We start from the raw sequence: 17,899 nt of genomic DNA, 5'->3' as shown, positions 1-17,899 counted from the left end.
GTTCTAGATGAGTGATATGCTTTTTTATTTTACGATAAATGATGTGATATTGATTCAGAAATGTTTGGTGCAAGCAGTATCACCATTTTATTTGAAGTACAGCGATTTTTATGATCTTCCACATATACTTACAATTTGTAGAGCTGTACTTTTTAATTTCAGAAATGTATGTCAAGAGAAGTGGTTTGAATGTGAAAAGATTTAGTTCAAGAAGCTTCCGTCAGCCGTTAGATTGTTTTGAATAGTTTTATACAGTATATAAAGTAGCCCAGTAAGAATGGTAATCATTTGAAACAAATAAATTGACAGTTTTTAGTTGAATTAGATTTTACCTAAAGCTTATACTTCATTTCATTGTGACATATGTTTGATTATTATTATTAATTTCTTTTCATTAAATAAGTAACAAATCAATTATCAGGCGCATCTTTGCATTTTTGTCTTGAATCGTAACACGTGTAAACTATTCGGGTTTGTTTCAAACTTTTGTATGATGAGTGGTATGCAGTCAATTCTAATCCTGAACTGTTAAAAGAAGTTTTCAATTGCCATGTAGGCCTATAATTGTTTGCAAGTGCGATACTATAATATGATTAAAAACATTATAAGAGGTTCTTGGATTGGAGCAGTAACAAGAAGTTTTACGTCAGATTTTGGTAAAACCTTTGTAATTATTAGCGTGATTTAAACAGAATTATTTACTTTGTTTTTTTTTCGTTTGAGCTTCCGCGGCCGAGGCTCTATCATTTTAACCGCCCCAGGTTTAACAACAACAAAGATAAATATTAAGTACGATTTCAACATTAGTAAATTTAACAATTATATGGGACGTAGTAGGAGCGAGCTGCAGTCTAGATTCACTTTTAAATCTACATAAACATTAAAAGAAACAATTTGTAGTCTTCTTGTCATAAAATGAAAAAACAGCTGTTTTTAATACAAGTACAATAATTATGCAGTTTAGTGTTTGACTGCCACACCAATGAAATTGACAAAAAATAACAAACGAACCAAGAGATTTGTTGATTCATTCTAGTGTCCAATGGTTGATGCAGTTTAGTAGGCACAGCCAGGTTGTCAGCGGATTTGTTGCCGGACGATTATGATTATTGATTTGTTCTGTTTTTATTGTCATATGCTGTGTGTTACCCAGCCAGCAGATCTTTCTTTTTTAAAATCAGTTTCTTCTGAAAAATAACTGGTTTGCTAGCTGGGAAACAAGGCTTTTTAATGTAAATCTTCAACAAACTGGCGTAAGCTTCGATGCTACTAAATGAATTTAATTGCTTTTTTTTGCAGATGCAAAAAGTGGAAATAAACCCCCTTTCATGTCAACAAACTCAACGCCAAACTTGCAGGCGACAATGGGAACTTCATTTAATCTGTTCTCAGACGGTTCTGTAAAAATTCATGAAGTGTTGGATACACCCGATACAAATATTTTTTTAAAGCTTCTTCAATACACCAAGGCCTTGAAGACTTGGGAGACACACAACCTTGTGCTGAATGATAATAGCATAGATTCAACAACGGTAAGCTGCTTACTTAGATTATGACAAATATTTTTGTAGAATTTGTTGTTCATTCATAAACAGACATTGCTCAGCAGTAATAAAGCGAACGTTTTCGACTATACATATAGCCCTTTTCAATGCAACACATCTTTAAAGAAAAATAATTATATATACATTGCATAAGAAAATACTAAAGAAACATATTATAACTAACATCAAAAATCTTGTTTAATCTAATCATTGAAACACTGCCTATTCTGCTCACATACGAATTGAAACACAACAGTCATTAAGTATTTGATAGAGAAAAATTAAGTTCAGTGAAAAAGTATCCAAGCAGATTATGTAAGATGTTGAAATTAAGATAAATGATATGTAATGGATTTGATACTTGGGTCTGGCACAAACCTATTAATACTAATCTTTTTCTCAATTTCAGCGCTGTTTGCCTGTCAAATTATAAATCTGCTTTAATCAAAACGCCTCCTTAACCAAGCTCCATCTCGCGAGCTAGAGACATTTTCTCGAACAATGAATGTTTTAATATTGAAATCAATAAATAGAGATGTACCGATACCAATATTTTGGCCGATACCGATCCCGATACCGATATCACTTTTTTAGGCCGATACCGATACTGATACCGATATTTTGGCCGATACTTTGGTGTTACAAAAAGAAGCAATTTTGGTATTTGCAAGGAAATATATCAAATGCTAAGTTGTACCTTATTTGCATAAAACTATTAAAAAAAACTTTGGATTGGCATAATTTATTAAAGATTCAAGAATCCAATCTCAACCACATTGTTGTGTCATAATCAGGGGCGCCGGAAGCGGGGGGGCAGATGCCCCCCTGCCCCCCCAATTTTTCTGCAGATGGAGTGGCAGGGGGGGAAATGGTGCCCTTTTAAAGTCATGTAAGTTACTGCACATTTTGCAATATAACAATTTCTGCTATTCGCTTTTAGCTAAATTATATTCTTTCATTTTTTCCTCAAAGTAATATTTACGGCACAAAATTTTGCAACAAAGGTAAGAGGCCTTAAAACTCGTTTTTTTGGCAGCCATCTTGGCCTACCGGGTGGCCAAACTTGGCCGATTGAAGAGGTAGCACTGGCGGTCATTCAAGCATTACTTAGCGGCCATGGCCGCCGGCTGCTTTAAGGCTTGGCAGTAGGTTACATCATTATAACATAGCGTGATGCCCTTTTTTGTATACCGGACACTTGTAGGCTATCATTACTCAATACATAGTGAGCTGATAGATTAGCATTATCGCTATATCTTATCTTAAAACTTGAAAAAAAATTGGCCTTTTACTAAACAAAAGTGCCCTTTTTTCGTAATCTTGCCCCCCCAGTCAAAAATCGTTCCGGCGCCCCTGGTCATAATAGTAGGTTTTAGTAATGAAAGGCCACCGTAATTGAGGATTGGGGTATAAGGGAAGAAACATTACATCATAATTGGGATTTCTGAAAAATTAATAAAATGTTTGCGCAAACTCTCCAAATAAGGCTATCATAATTGATAATAAGATGTAAAATGTAAACCAAGTGATTTGTGTAGTCGTACAAAAACTACTCGACAAGTAATGTGCAACCTAAGGGCGCTTGTCGTTTGGTTGAAAAGCTTTTACCAGGCCAAGACTACCCAGGTAGCAAAAATGCACAATTCTGCATCGCTCCCACCCCGCCAAACGCTCAAAAAACCTGTGCAACTCGGCTGCCCCCAGCAAGCCGGCTCCACCAGTCGGCAATTCAACTTGCACCCTTAGCCGCAACAAAATCACCAAGCCCAAACAATGTCACAGCAGAATAAGTAGGCCCAAAAAGAAAGCAATGGGGCCACAAATCCTCAAAAAACCAATCAAAATGGTCCCATTGCGCCCAAGATGATAACCTCATTGCGAAGAAAGGAGCGTCCCCCCCGGCCACCAGCACAAGGCTGAGCACTCACCAGTACAGCGAGCTGCCGCGACCCGCCAACCACAACGATGCAGCTTCCACACTAGCCATTTCAATTCTTGTCGATGTCAATTCTTGCTACAAAACGGCTGCCGAGAAACAAGTTGATTGGATGGTCTAAATGGCTAGTGTGGAAGCCACACCATTATGGCCAGCGAATCGCAACAGCCCGCCGCACCAGTAAGCGCCCAGCCCCGTGCCGACAGCAGGGAAGGACACTTCCCCCCACAATGAGGCCGCCATCCCAAGCGCAACAAGACCACTTATTGATTAGTTCAGTGAGGATTCGCAGTCCCACCGCCCCCACCCCGAGCCCACACAATCCGCCACGACATTGTTCAAGCCTGGTGAGTCCACCACAACGAAAGGCGGAAACCAAATCACAAACTGACAGAACCAGCCCACCAAAAATAACCAAGCCACACGGGTCCCTCAAACGTCCAGCAATGCAAAAACGATGCAAAACTACACATTCCCGCCACCTGGGTACTGGGTAGTCTTGGCCTGGTTTTATCCTCTGCTGAGAGTAAAAAAGAAACACAAATGATAAACATTGGAGAAATTGAGTCTCCTTCACAACTTAAGAATCGAACAACGCAAAACTGCTGAAACAAAACGTTTTGTTTGAGTGAAAGAATCACTGTAAGCAAACAATGCCAAAAGGTGAGCCCATGAAGTCATGGGAGTGTGAGGTATCAAAAATTTGATCAGGGTGTTATTTTTCTACTTCAATGTGACGACATTGACGTTAGTTACTACTTTAAAAAATCTATATCTTTGCTTCCGCAGAAAATACGCAGAAAACGCCTTTTTTCACACGTTTAGTATCGGCCACAGTATCGGCCAAATTTTGCCGATACCGATGCCGATACCGATACTCAAAAAATGGCCGATATCACCGATACCGATGCCGATACCGATATATCGGTACATCTCTATCAATAAATTACGTTCATACCTTGGTGCCAATCATTACCCCACTTGGTTGTTCAATAAGGTTTTTAGAGGGTTTCTGAATTCGGGTTTCACTAACCTACGTCTCCGGTTGAGGAGCCTGATTTCAAGAACTTTCTAACAATCCCGTTTATAAGGAACCCAAACGTTTTGCGACAAATTTGTTTAGATTTATTGCAATGAAATTTAACGTTAAGATTTTTCCCGTCCATAAGACATTTAAAGCTGGTCACTATTTTCAATTAAAGTCTAAAACTCCTTTCCGATTCTGTTCGAACGTCTTGTGTAAGTTCACTTGCTCGCATGATGCGATGTTTCTCTAGTATTTTCTGGTGCAATGTATAATTATTTTTCTTTAAAGATGTGCTGCATTGAAAGGGCTATATGTATACAGTAGTAGAATTGTTTGCTTTATTTTAATTTTGTGTTATATATAATGTTAAATGTCGTATTGTTGCTGAGCTATGTTTGTTTATGGTTGAAAAAATAACTTCTCTACCCAAGTTATATTAATTATTGTTCATTGTTCAATGCAGTTGGATCGAAGGTAACAAACAAATGATTTTGGATGGTCGATTAAGTTTGAACTTTTAAGTCATCTTGCTTTCATTAATAGTTAATCGGTGTAAAAAAGGAGTGATTTGCTGGTGATCATGTCATCTGAACTTGCAAAACTAACTGCTTTTGAAACACGTGAAATTCTAGAAATTTTCAGACCAAGCGTTGTTTTTTTCTTTGATGATCATTCGTCACAATGAAACCGTAAATAGCTTTTAGAGCAATGACGTAAAAATACTATTATCTACGTAAACAGTATGTCATTGGCAGTTGTATGTAGGCTGGTAAATGTATCATAACATGTGAGGTTCATGTATCATCTGGGTTAGCGAAATACGTCCGTTTTACATTGACTCAATGTTTGCATCAATGTAAAAATTGCAGATTTTTCTTGGTCGAGTGATGTACGTCACATATGACGAATTTCCTAGACATGCTTTCCTTAAAAATTAGGGGCTCGTAACATGTTTTGTTTTGCTAAATGTTTTAAAATATTTTTCTGGCATAATCGACTGTGCTAAAACAAGAATCGCATTTTTATCAATAAAAGAAATAAAATTAAAAGAATTAAATTGAATAATGTGACTTTGCAATTTTGAAAGTGAAATATTGTTAAGTTTTCTGAGGCAACATTTTTCCAAGCGTTTACTGTGCTGAAGTGGTCTGCAATTAACCAAAAAAAACACTAATTTTTTCCCACTATGTATAAACACTATAATAATGAACATGTTCCCGATATTTTACTTCTTTTTTTTCTTTTGAAAGTGATTTGAAAGTCAAAACCTTTCCATCAATTGCATGCACATTTAATATCTTTGCAGTTTTACACATTAAATAATTTAAAATGCATTTTTTTCATTACAGCCAACTGGCGCTTTTGTCTCCCCCATTCCTTATTCCTCGATTCTTCAATTAATACCAGTGGAGCTAAAGAAGGAATCCGTAATTTACTGCGTAAAACTGTTCACAAACTCTATCACCATTCTTCTTCATGTAGGTATTTGTTATATGCGAATTCTCATGCAAACTTTGTGTCAATTGATCTTACAATGCCGTGAGATAGGTTTACTATAATTGTTACGTAACTGCCTTTATACGCTACTGGGAGGCTAATGCAGCTCTGGTTTGTAAAAGTCTGTACGGTATTCCGCAGGCCAGCAATGCACATCAGCGGGACAGATGGCTTCATTCTATACGATGGAAGGTATGTATTTTTCTTCTAGCCTTCGTGTATATCAGATTTATTATATTGTTCAAAGCCGTTTGATTTCTTTGTCAAATCATTTTTGTGAAGTAAAATTTACTGCGGAAGCAGTGTTAGCAATTTGCAGAATGCTTGCGTTTTTAGCACCATCTATTTTTGGATTTTTTTTATACTTTTAATATGTTGCAATTAGCGTAATACTTGCTTTGCATTTTCTGTTTCTGCATTTAATCTTGTTCTTTTGCTCGAAATAGCTTCGCAAAAGTGTACTTAAAATTAGACCATGAAACAAGTTTTGCTTAATCACGGCGTTCTCTTTGCACATTTTACAGATGGACGTTGATAAGTCCTGTTCAAAGCTTCTGCTAGCTGAAAATCCTGATGTCCTTTTAGAAGAGTTTAAGGTGAAGATTCCATCTTACATCGAGCATAATTAATGACATTGTCATCTTGAACTTGTAAACTTTTTTTGAGGCCTTGCACGAAAATTAATGTTGGAAGGTGTTGCATATTTTCTCATTGAGCTGTTTATCTTATATTTTCATATCAATTGAAATTGTGGCGTTTGTGGTTTTAAGTTACCAAACCATTGCATGTAAAAATATATGCCAAAAGGATGACTGAGTAAAAAAATGATATAAAAATTTCACATTTTACCTCTGGTTTCACATTTTACCTCTGGTTTAGTATATTGGGGTTGTGAAGCATTATTATTGCTGCGATTCCTTACGAATTGAATACCATCCACTTACCAGCTCAGCCGTTCAGTAACTTTGTGACAACTATTGTTTGTTTTTTGTTAGAGATGTACCGATATATCGGTATCGGCATCGGTATCGGTGATATCGGCCATTTTTTGAGTATCGGTATCGGCATCGGTATCGGCAAAATTTGGCCGATACTGTGGCCGATACTAAACATGTAAAAAAAAGGCGTTTGCTGCGGATTTTCTGCAGAAGCAAAGATATTATATATATAGATTTTTTTAAAGTGGTAACTAACGTCACATTGAAGTAGAAAAATAACAACCTGTTCAAATTTTTGATCCCACACACTCCCATGACTTCATGCGCGCACCTTTTGGCATTGTTTGCTTACAGTGATTCTTTCACTCAAACAAAACGTTTTGTTTCAGCAGTTTTGCGTTGTTCGATTCTTACGTTGTGAAGGAGACTCAATTTCTCCAATATTTATCATTCGTGTTTCTTTTTTACTCTCAGCAGAGGATAAAACCAGGCCAAGACTACCCAGGTGGCGGAATGTGTAGTTTTGCATCGTTTTTGCGTTGCTGGAAGTTTGAGGGACCCGTGTGGCTTGGTTGTTTTTGGTGGGCTGGTTCTGTCAGTTTGTGATTTGGTTTCCACTTTTCGTTGTGGTGGACTCATCAGGCTTGGAACAAAGTCGTGGCGGAGTGGGTGGGCTCGAGGTGGGGGCTGTGGGACTGCGAATCCTCGCTGAACTAATCAATAAGTGGTCTTATGGCGACCTCATTGTGGGGGGGGGAGTGTCCTTCCCTGCTGTCGGCACGGGGCTGGGCGCTTACTGGTGCGGCGGGCTGTTGCGATTCGCTGGCCATAACGGTGTAGCTTCCACGCTAGCCATTTAGACCATCCAATCAACTATATGTTTCTCGGCTGCCGTTTTGTAGTAGTAAGAATTGACATCGACAAGAATTGAAATGGCTAGTGTGGAAGCTGCATCGTTGTGGTTGGCAGGTCGCGGCAGCTCGCTGTGCTGGTGAGTGCTCAGCCTTGTGCTGGTGGCCGGGGGGGGACGCTCCTTTCTTCGCAATGAGGTTGTCAACTTGGGCGCAACGGGACCATTTTGATTGGTTTGGTGAGGATTCGTGGTCCCATTGCTTTCTTTTTGGGCCTACTTATCCTGCCGTGACATTGTTTGAGCTTGGTGAGTTTGTTGCGGCTAAAGGTGGAAGTTGAATCGCCGACTGATGGAGCCGGCTTGCTGGGGGCAGCCGAGTTACACGGGTTTTTTGAGCGTTTGGCGGGTGGGAGCGATGCAGAATTGTGCATTTTTGCTATCTGGGTAGTCTTGGCCTGGCAAAAGCTTTTCAACCAAACGACAAGCGTCCTTAGGTTACACATTACTTGTCGAATAGTTTTTGTACGACTACACAAATCACTTGTTTACATTTTACATCTTATTATCAATTATGATAGCCTATTTGGAGAGTTTGTGCAAACACTTTTTTTCAGAAACCCCAATTATGATGTACGGTAATGTTTCTTCCCTTATACCCCAATTACGGTGGCCTTTCATTACTAAAACCTACTATTATGACACAACAATGTGATTGAGATTGGATTCTTGAATCTTTAATAAATTATGCCAATTGAAAGCTTTTTTTAATAGTTTTATGCAAATAAGGTAAAACTTAGCATTTGATATATAATAATTCCTTGCAAATACCAAAATTGCTTCTTTTTGTAACACCAAAGTATCGGCCAAAATATCGGTATCAGTATCGGTATCGGCCTAAAAAAGTGATATCGGTATCGGGATCGGTATCGGCCAAAATATTGGTATCGGTACATCTCTATTTTTTGTTTTAAATAGGAACTTGTCAAACTAACGTTGGAATGCCGCTTAGACGTGGACGACACGCACAAAATACTATTAGACATAGTATCGTCACTATTAGCAAAGGTATGCACAAATTTTTGAGATTTAAAGCTATTTGTAATGATCGTAACGTGATTTTTTTAATTGCCAAATGATTTTTGAATTAAAAAGGTACATGGTAAACTTTGTACTTGTGCCATTAGCACTTGAAGATTGTCAAATTCAAAAACAGCTCTCCAAAAATACACTATCAGGAAAACGTTTTTCATATTTCTTGTTTGCCTACAAGTTTATCATTTTGGGAGTGCTGTAGTCAGTCCCAGATTTTAACCTTTGGGGTAATTTTTATTCGAATCTAGTTTAAAATAAACTGTGTTTGCTTGATATGGATCATTGGACCCTTTCCGTGTTACTTAAGTCATTTAATGCCTTGTAAAAGTATCGCGGCTGTAATACTCAATGGCCTAACCCTCTTATATGCCTCTGACTTTTTTTTTAGAAAGCAAAGATAATGAATGAAATTTCTCATGAAAGCCTGATTATGGTAAGATATCAAGCATGCGTTTTTATAAATAAGCTTAATTTGAAATGAAAAATGGTTTATGCTCATATAGAACGAGTTTGTACAGCAGGAAAGTTGTAGTCCGTGAGGGCGTTATGCATTTTTGTTTTTCTGGATGACTAATTCATTTATGACGGATGTGTGACGTCCATGCTGACGCATCTTTCATCTGCGAATTTCAATGATAGCACCCTGACAACATGTTCACTGTGCTTTAGAATGAACAACTGTAGTGTGTGTAAATGCTTTATTGCCTGCTGATGTAGCCACTCTGACGGTTAGCTTGTTATCTAGGCACTTGGACCATTGTTGGAAAAGCAACAGCCTTCTCAGGAAATTTGCAACTTTTTCACAAAGGTAAATGATAAATTTCCCTTAAACAGAGCAGTAGTCTGGCTGATTTTTTCATTTGAGTTTTTTTTTCCATTTTGTGCTTAAAGTACGGAATGTACTTTACTAAATCTGTTGATTACGCCACTCACAAGATGTTTTGCAGACAGTTGTCAAATTCAAGAAATCCTTTGTTATTTCAACTACACAATATTGAACACAACTATCCACGATTTCTTTAAAACTGTTTTCAACACGGAAAAGCTGAAAATCTTGGTTTGGTTGGTTGGTTTTAAATCTTTATCTTCGGCCTGACAAAGCCTTCATATGTTATTTCCTGGTAATTTCGCAAAGCCTACTTGTAGAGGCTTTTGACGCAAGGCTGGTTACCGAGATTAAGTGCCGCTGAATGGAGAGCAGTCCTTAGAATGCGTTGCTCAAGTGCACACCCCGAGAGTCGAACCAGCGCCGCTTGATCTTGAAGTTTCTTCGTTCACGTACCACAGAGCTATCGGGGCGGACTTGTTATTGGTTGCATTGCGCTGCTGCCAATACACAATGAAAACGTATTGCCAACAAGCAGAACAGTGATTTATCTCCGTCTTGCATCACTGGTAGGCTTGTTCACCAGGAAAACTACGACATATTCAATCGCTGGCTCATCAGCTTGCTAGTTGATCTGTACTACATATATTTAAGCTACCATTTTGCTTTGACCGCTATCAATGAAGCACAACTTGTCTTTAGCTGTTCAAAAAATCAGTAAACAAACTTCCCACAGGCTTTACTTCATTTACATACTGTAGCACTAGAATTTGCTGAGTCCATCAGAAATTTAAAGCATACTGTACATTATCCATTTCATCCACTTTTAAAGGTTCTCTTGTCGACTGCTAAGGCTACTATGTGTGTGTTGTTGAGAATGCATGAAGCGTGTTGTTGAGAATGCATGTAAAATTTGCAAATGTCAGCATAATCTACTGCATTGTTTGACTAAACTCTTACGTGCAATTTTGCTTCCAGTTCAAATTTTTCTTCAAAGTTCCTCAACCACACAATAGCTTGACTAGACCTAAGGCGTGTTTTGTTGTCGATCCAATATAAAAATAACGTGGTTAGTTTCCTTTATAGGCCTTCAGCGGACTGCTTCCGCTTTGAACATGTCAGCTTGCTGGCTGTCGACCCTGACTGACTCAACGAACCAACAAACTTGCGTTTTCGTTTTCTTGCACAGAGCGCTTTAGATGTCAACGCAAACGAAAAGTCTTCACGGTGGCCTTAATCATTTTCATCTGCAATCGCTTGAAAAGGCCTCTTTTTTAACCGAAGTGTTAATATTTTTGATAGGCTATATCATAGATATGTCCCCTTTAGGTGTTGCTGTTTAAGGTTCTAATGGGATGCATGGTCTGGCTCAGCTCTACTGGGTGGAAGTTTTTTTCTGACTTTGTTTGCCTCCATTTTTCGCACTGTTGAAAACAAATCTTCCCCCCTTTATAAAAAGAGGAATTTTCCAAATTACAGTTACAGTACAGAAGAAAAATTTGCTGGTAGTTTGATAGTTTTTCGTCACGTTTCCACTGTACATGGAGTTCATGACAACAGCATTATGACGGCTTCATGAGCATTTTCACGTAATGCAGTTGCTCTATACTCTGAAATGTCAAAATTCTATGAAACATGATAACAACTTTCATTAGAAATAAACAAATCTAATGGTTAACTTTTTGAGTATTTTCTACTCGCATTTTTTACTCTGAAGCACTCGACCTTTACTGGTGAATGTGAAACATTTACTTGGAATATACGAATAAACAGACTTTAAGGTTGTCACCAGTTACTCTTAAAATCAAGTGAATGCTATCAGCTCACAACTATAAATCTCACAAGATATTTTCATTTACTTGCACCTTGTTGTGCTTTGCTGACCGTCCTCAATTGAAAATAAACTTGTTTATGGCTACACCGCCATATGATGTGCTTGTTCATAATGAATAACCAGCCCATCTTGATAAGGAGAATAGATCATTTAACGTCCAGACGAATCGTATGTTTACATTGCATGAATGCATAGATGATGGACACGTTAACTTTTATGTGCTCTGTCTTTATCTTGAAGAAAAAAAAACACCATACAACATGCTGGTTGCACAGAAATTGCATCTCACGGCGTTTTCAAAAGTAATATGTTCAAGATTAAAAATTGTGAAGATTTTGTAAGTTAAACATTCAACAACATTTAAGTGGCTCTCCGCCAAGACTTTATCAAATATTCAACGTCTTGTTGTATTATGTGATCAGTGCATTATGTGATCAGTGCGTTTTCAAACAACATATCACAGATTGGCTGAAAACGGTTCATTTGCAATGAGCCAATTGAAGTACGTTCATGAAAAACAATTCGACCACGTAATTGCTCAAAAACTTGCACAATTTTTACATCTTCCTTAAAATTCACCAGCGAATGTTGCCATTTCGTTAAATTTTTCTGTTTTAGTGCGAAAACGAAATTGTCTTATTTGCGTTGTGCTCCAATTTTCTTGTTGAATTACCAATGCTCAACAAACAACCAAAGTAACTTTTAACACATCTTTTTACTTCAAAAGTTATTCCACCACGCAGCCTGTTGAAATGCTTTTCAAAGCTTGTTTCTCATACCATTCACAAGCAGCTATGAGAACTGCTTGGGATAGTACCAAGGTGGAGTTAATATTTGATCACATTTTGGTAAGATACTCCATTTGTTAGCGTGCAGCAGAACTCTATTCTTTGAAGTGTAGCATTACGTTTTCACGATACAAGTTATGTTCTTGAAGTTGCTTGGATCTTAATGAATGTTATTGTCGGTAGACACTCTTTGAGGGAGCACGTTTTTTAGGTGCAGACAGTTAGACGCCGGTCAAATAGGCGCGCACACTGTGTCGTCTGGGTATTTAGGTGCGAAGCACCTAAAAGACGTGGACCCCTCTTGATACCAAGTGATTGTATTCTGAAGGCACTTAATCACATGCTTGGCGGTGACTTCAAGGATTTTCTTTTTTGTCTCGTTTCTCTTGATTTGAATTTTCAGGCACCAGGCACTAGCCCTGATACAACAAAATCAATTCTCTGTTCACTGCAACACTGATCTATGAAAAACTCTGATGAAGATTTTCAGATATCTTAATTCATGCTTTTATTGTTTCAAACACGTATCGTCGTATATAATATAAATGTTCCTCACGCAATGTCACACACCCCTTTAGCACATGTCAAAGTAACGTGTATGTTAAGAAAACGTTTCTAGTTGCAAATGTTGTGATTTTTCTACTTTGTTTTGGACTGTGTCAGCTTTACCTTGCATCCAAGGGTATATCTTTAGCTGGATTATTTTACCTGAACTTCACATCAAGCTAACATAGATGTCAAGCATTCATTGTCAAGACTCGATGATCAAGACCCCACGCCTTTCTTTAATATGAAAATAAAAGATAATCTAGTCAGCTGGTGTATGCACAACATGGTGTATTTTTTTGTTAGTTTTCAATCCCGCATAGCTGACATGTTGGAATTTCCGAGCCACGTCCTTGTAGTGGGTGTTCTGCATCAAATTTTGTTTATTTGCCAAAAGAGGAAATTTATGCTACGTAGTTGGGTTCAGTATTGCTCCTAATCATCATCATCATCATTTTCAGCCTGTGAGAGCCCACTGCAGAGCGTAAGCCTTCCCCTTTTCATGCCAATTTACATGATTATGTGCTAGTTGGTACCAATTGGTTGTATTGCATTGTTTGTCAATGTCGTCCCTCCATCTTACTTTTGGTTTTCCTTTCTTTCTTTTGGTTTCTCGTGGTGTCCATGTTGTTAATTTTTTAGTCCATCTATTGTCCTGATATCTTGCTATATGACTAATTTGCTATATTGCTCCTAATGCCAGTTGTTAATTGAAACGTCGGGCAGAAACAATTACCGTACTTTCTATTACTCAGTAAGGCTGCAACGTTGCAGAAACAAAGACGGAGATACCGTTGTGTAGGGTAGTTATGTAACCTGGCCCTTTGCAGACACGTAGAATGCTACAAGTCTGTTGTTTTGATAGGTTAATTGCCAATTAATTTTGATTTGATTTTGTCAGCACTGTCGGCAATGTCCCAGGTCGATACACGTCATCGAAACGTTCACACCAATCGTTCAGCATGTTCTCAAATGTACAGTGGTGAGTTTCCTCGTAACTATAACACTAGATTATTATTGTTGATAAGTTAATAAGTAACTGTAGATTATTGTTAATGTAGCTCCAATAATTGTTGATCAGTAACAGTCCTTGTTGATGTGACTGCAAAGTTTTTTAATGCATCTTACACTACAATGCCGCACTAAAACTATTCGTTTAACCCCAGCGGAAAATAGCTGTCTGCGTGGTTCGTTATTTATAAAAGTTGCGTTTAAGCATTCGATTCTAGAATTCTTTTTCACTTCCACAATTTCATGTTTAATGCTTTTCATCATACTCGATATCTGATGTATGGCGATGTTAACAATGGTTTAAGTTTTCGTAGTTTTTATTATTTTCTACTGTTGATTCTGTTTGCAATCATTTTCGAAGTTTTTTAAGTAACAAACAACTGCAGCAACAACGTCATCAGAAGTTCAGTAAATACTAACTTTCAGCAAAAGATGACTCAGTAATTAAGTTTTTCATTCAGATTTGGATTACCGGGAAACGTAAAAAACGGTGGTATTCATTTTTTAGGCGATATGTGAGACCTTCTTTCAAAGGAGCAAGGGCTTAACCATACAGCGAGTTTTCAAAAATTTTAATGGCGAAAAATTCATGGCGAATGATTGAAAAGAGAAATATCCAAATTCTTGTTTACATTTCAAATCAAATCAAAGTGAAGTGTAATATGTAAAAATTAATGGACAGCAGCTGTAAAAACTTTAAAAAAAAAGCAACAATAAAAATAACTTATAATGCATCACTATAACTTCAAGGATAAGTTTGATAAATGTTCCCAAAAAATTCATCACTCAAAATTTACTCATTACAAAATTTTATCTCATCATTCCTTTCTGATATCCAGTTTTATTATTTCGGTTTGCATCATCAACCTCAGGGCATTTTGTAGCTATAAAAAGAACAGAATACCGAAGCTGACTTTATGGTTTAGCAAGCATTTCAACAGCTAGGCTATACTGTTTTTCATCTTCCTTGCTAGAATACAATTTCATTGTTTATCACTACTTATGTTCAATGCGCTGCTTTTATACAGCATTTTGTGCCAATATCAGCCGTCAACCTTGGTATAATATTGGTCACGTACCACATTCGTACTAACATGATACTGAGTTTACGAATATTCCCTACCTACATCAAGGCCGCAGTGCTGGATTACTTTTTGCAACTGCACCTGTTAAAATGCTAGGCTTGGCGTAGTAATTTGTATGATTGTGAAAATAGTTCGATTTAAAAAGGTTAATAACCAAATTTACTTGTTTGATATTAAGTAGTTAAGTGGATAAATTAAGTGGCCATAAAATCCATTAAGTTACGCAGGCTTGAAAAAAGAATATTGTTAACCAAGCTTAGAATAACTTCAAGCTTGTTGCAAATCCCAATACTGAACCTTGGATAGTCTTAGCACACTCAACCTTTTTGAACCATATTTACTTTGTAGCAGGCTGCAAGCTTTCGTGTTTTGTGATGCAATGCCATTTCATTGTTTGACGTGCATAGGATATTTTTAGTAAGACCACTTCCTTTCAACTATCTGGTAAAGCAGCGCATGGCTTTGTGAAAGCAATTACTGCCTGTGTTGTCATACCTCTAATGCCAAATTTTCACATGCGTTTCAAAAAGTGTTTATTATTAGTCATACAGTTGTTAAACAGCACAGGGTTATTGTGTTGTTCGACAGCCATTGTGTTGATTTGTCATTTAATTTACTCATGCCACGTGCCCGTAATATCACACCAGCCAAATTACACCCATTCAGCGTCAAGACGAAAATTACGTCAACATCTATCATCGAACACTGATGTTTTTCTGCGTTTCAGGATTTTGGTAAAGCAACTTGGAGACGAACTTTCGTGATGGAGTATATCCAAGCTTTGAGGTCACAAAACAACGGCATTGAGGCAGTGCGAGCATTTGTACACACGATGCATGGAGCATTAAGCGAATGCCCACACAAACGAATTCTTAGTAACTTAATAAGCGTTTGTAACTCGGCCATCTACCAATGTGTGTCTACTGGCAAGATTGAGTAAGTGACACGGGATTATTTTTTTAAATGTTCATAATAAAAAAAAACTTATTGTTTACATAAAAACCTACGTATTACGTTATTCATTTCCATTATACTGTAAATACTTATTTACCGTCGTCATTTAGAACTCCTATAAGCATAGCTATTGCTATAGCTAGGCATAGCGCTGTTTAAATGTTATTAATACTGTCGTTTGAATTGTTATGGGATTATGTTAAGAGGATTTGAACAGCATTTTTTTAAGTTTAAAAATAGGCTGCTGGCGTGGTAGTCTACATATCATATGGTAGTATCATAGATCATTTACAGCTCTTTAGCTGTTTTTGTGAATGGCGCTCCCTGTGGTCAAGAGGTTTCTATTTTCTAGCTAACTTTTTTTTTCATGGCGTTTTACGTTGATATCGAAGTAGGACAAACGGCTATCTTCGTAGGCTATACCTCGCGTTTGTTATATAATTTCTTTTATGCGTGTAAAGTTAACTCTGTTTAAAATTATTAGATCCATAAAATACACCTGCCACTTTGATATTTGACGTTAAATAAATGTAATTGTAGTTGTTTAAATGACGGCTGGTTATTTATCGCAGCAACAAAAAGCATGGTTATCCAGCCAAGTACAGAAGGTCTCGAGTTGGCTTCCCACCCAAGGCAGGGAACGGCAAGAACACAATGTTGAACAACTGTCGCCACATCAACCACCCTAACGACTCTAAGAACATGAAGAATGCGAACCAGGATATTTTAGATGAAAAGAAACAGCTGAATGAAGTGAACGAAGAGAACAAAATTCTAAATACAGACGCTCAGCAGAGAGGTAATTGATTACACACGACCGTCTCTCATGTACGCCGTTGTAAGGACATGTATTTTCATGATGATATTATTTGAAATACTTGAGTCAGTTTGGGAAGTTTACACCCAGCCTCTTAATGTTAACAAGGGCACCCAGCCACCAAGGACATGCAGCCTCTTAGAATTAACATTGCTTTTGCTTATCATTTAATTTCCAGAGTTTATGTTTTTAATAGTTACAGTTTTCACTGAATCAGAATAAAAGAATCTACTGTAGGTGTACATGATATCACCTCTTTTCTCTCTTTCTCTCTTGTGTTGTGTAATGTGTGAACTTGCTTGACTGACTGAATCAAACATCGCAATAGGATTGACCAGTTTAGATTTACTATTGACTTTAAATTTTGGCAACTTTGACGAGCGGTTTCATGTTTGAAGTGGCTGTGTTGTTGGTATTTTTAGTATTGGTCCCTGACTCAAAATATTTTAGCGATAGCATTGGCAGGGGTCGTGTTTCTCAGCCTTTTTCCGGTCTTTGAGCTTGTGAGTGGCGTGGACTTTGGTTTTATAACGCAAGTTAAATAAATTACGTTTTTCCTGTTGTTTTTAAATTGATTGTTGGCAAATTTTAACTATGAAAGGCGTGAGAAAATAAGCTGTCATTTCACAATAAATATGTATTTTCATTCAAAGTTCAAAACGTTGTGGACTTTTGGCTTGTGGCCATTTTTTTATGCCTTTGTGGTGTCAACAGTTTGACACAGCTATAAAAATGTTTTCTATAAGTTATTGACGAGTTTTTTTTAAGTTTGATAATTAGATACAGGAAAGTATAGACAAAATTCTCAATAAATGATTTAAACGGCAGTGAGTTTCAACCTTTTCTCTCTCGCACACCCCTTGCTGAAGATTTTAAAACAAACTCATCCTTGCTTGCTTTTTTATTATCAGAACTTAGGTATGCATTAAGCAATTTACCTCCCTTGATAGATGAAATTTACCCCTGAGGAAATTTTTCTCGGGTTGGATAACTTGGATACCCTTAGTTTAAGGTGTAGTTTCTGGCGCATTTTTTATCAAGTGGCTGCCATCGACTTTTGCATGCAATTGGTCGTTTTAGATTTTTCAAGTTTTTAGATTGCTGACGTCATTTGTTTTGTTGTTTTTGGTTTTATTTCTATCGCTTACTCA

The 17,899-nt window shown here is 37.3% G+C and overlaps 1 protein-coding gene across 1 annotated transcript in view; it reads left to right on the top strand.

The window, feature by feature from the left end:
- The first annotated feature begins 589 nt into the window (after positions 1 to 589).
- LOC145769052 (C-Maf-inducing protein-like) overlaps positions 590 to 17,899 on the top strand; it is a 31,870-nt gene continuing 14,560 nt past the window's right edge. Inside the window, exons 1-11 of the mRNA XM_082580648.1 lie at positions 590 to 656; positions 1,300 to 1,532; positions 5,857 to 5,985; positions 6,146 to 6,196; positions 6,529 to 6,600; positions 8,771 to 8,860; positions 9,276 to 9,320; positions 9,633 to 9,695; positions 13,783 to 13,863; positions 15,705 to 15,913; positions 16,504 to 16,730. Coding sequence (XP_082436774.1) covers positions 590 to 656; positions 1,300 to 1,532; positions 5,857 to 5,985; positions 6,146 to 6,196; positions 6,529 to 6,600; positions 8,771 to 8,860; positions 9,276 to 9,320; positions 9,633 to 9,695; positions 13,783 to 13,863; positions 15,705 to 15,913; positions 16,504 to 16,730 — 1,267 coding nt within the window. The remainder of the gene's footprint in view (positions 657 to 1,299; positions 1,533 to 5,856; positions 5,986 to 6,145; positions 6,197 to 6,528; positions 6,601 to 8,770; positions 8,861 to 9,275; positions 9,321 to 9,632; positions 9,696 to 13,782; positions 13,864 to 15,704; positions 15,914 to 16,503; positions 16,731 to 17,899) is intronic.

The sequence above is a fragment of the Aplidium turbinatum genome, chromosome 4 (assembly GCF_918807975.1).
Source record: "Aplidium turbinatum chromosome 4, kaAplTurb1.1, whole genome shotgun sequence".
In the NCBI taxonomy this organism is placed as follows: Eukaryota; Metazoa; Chordata; class Ascidiacea; order Aplousobranchia; family Polyclinidae; genus Aplidium; species Aplidium turbinatum.
Note: the sequence above shows the minus strand (reverse complement) of the source record. Positions and strands in the feature narration are given on the sequence as shown.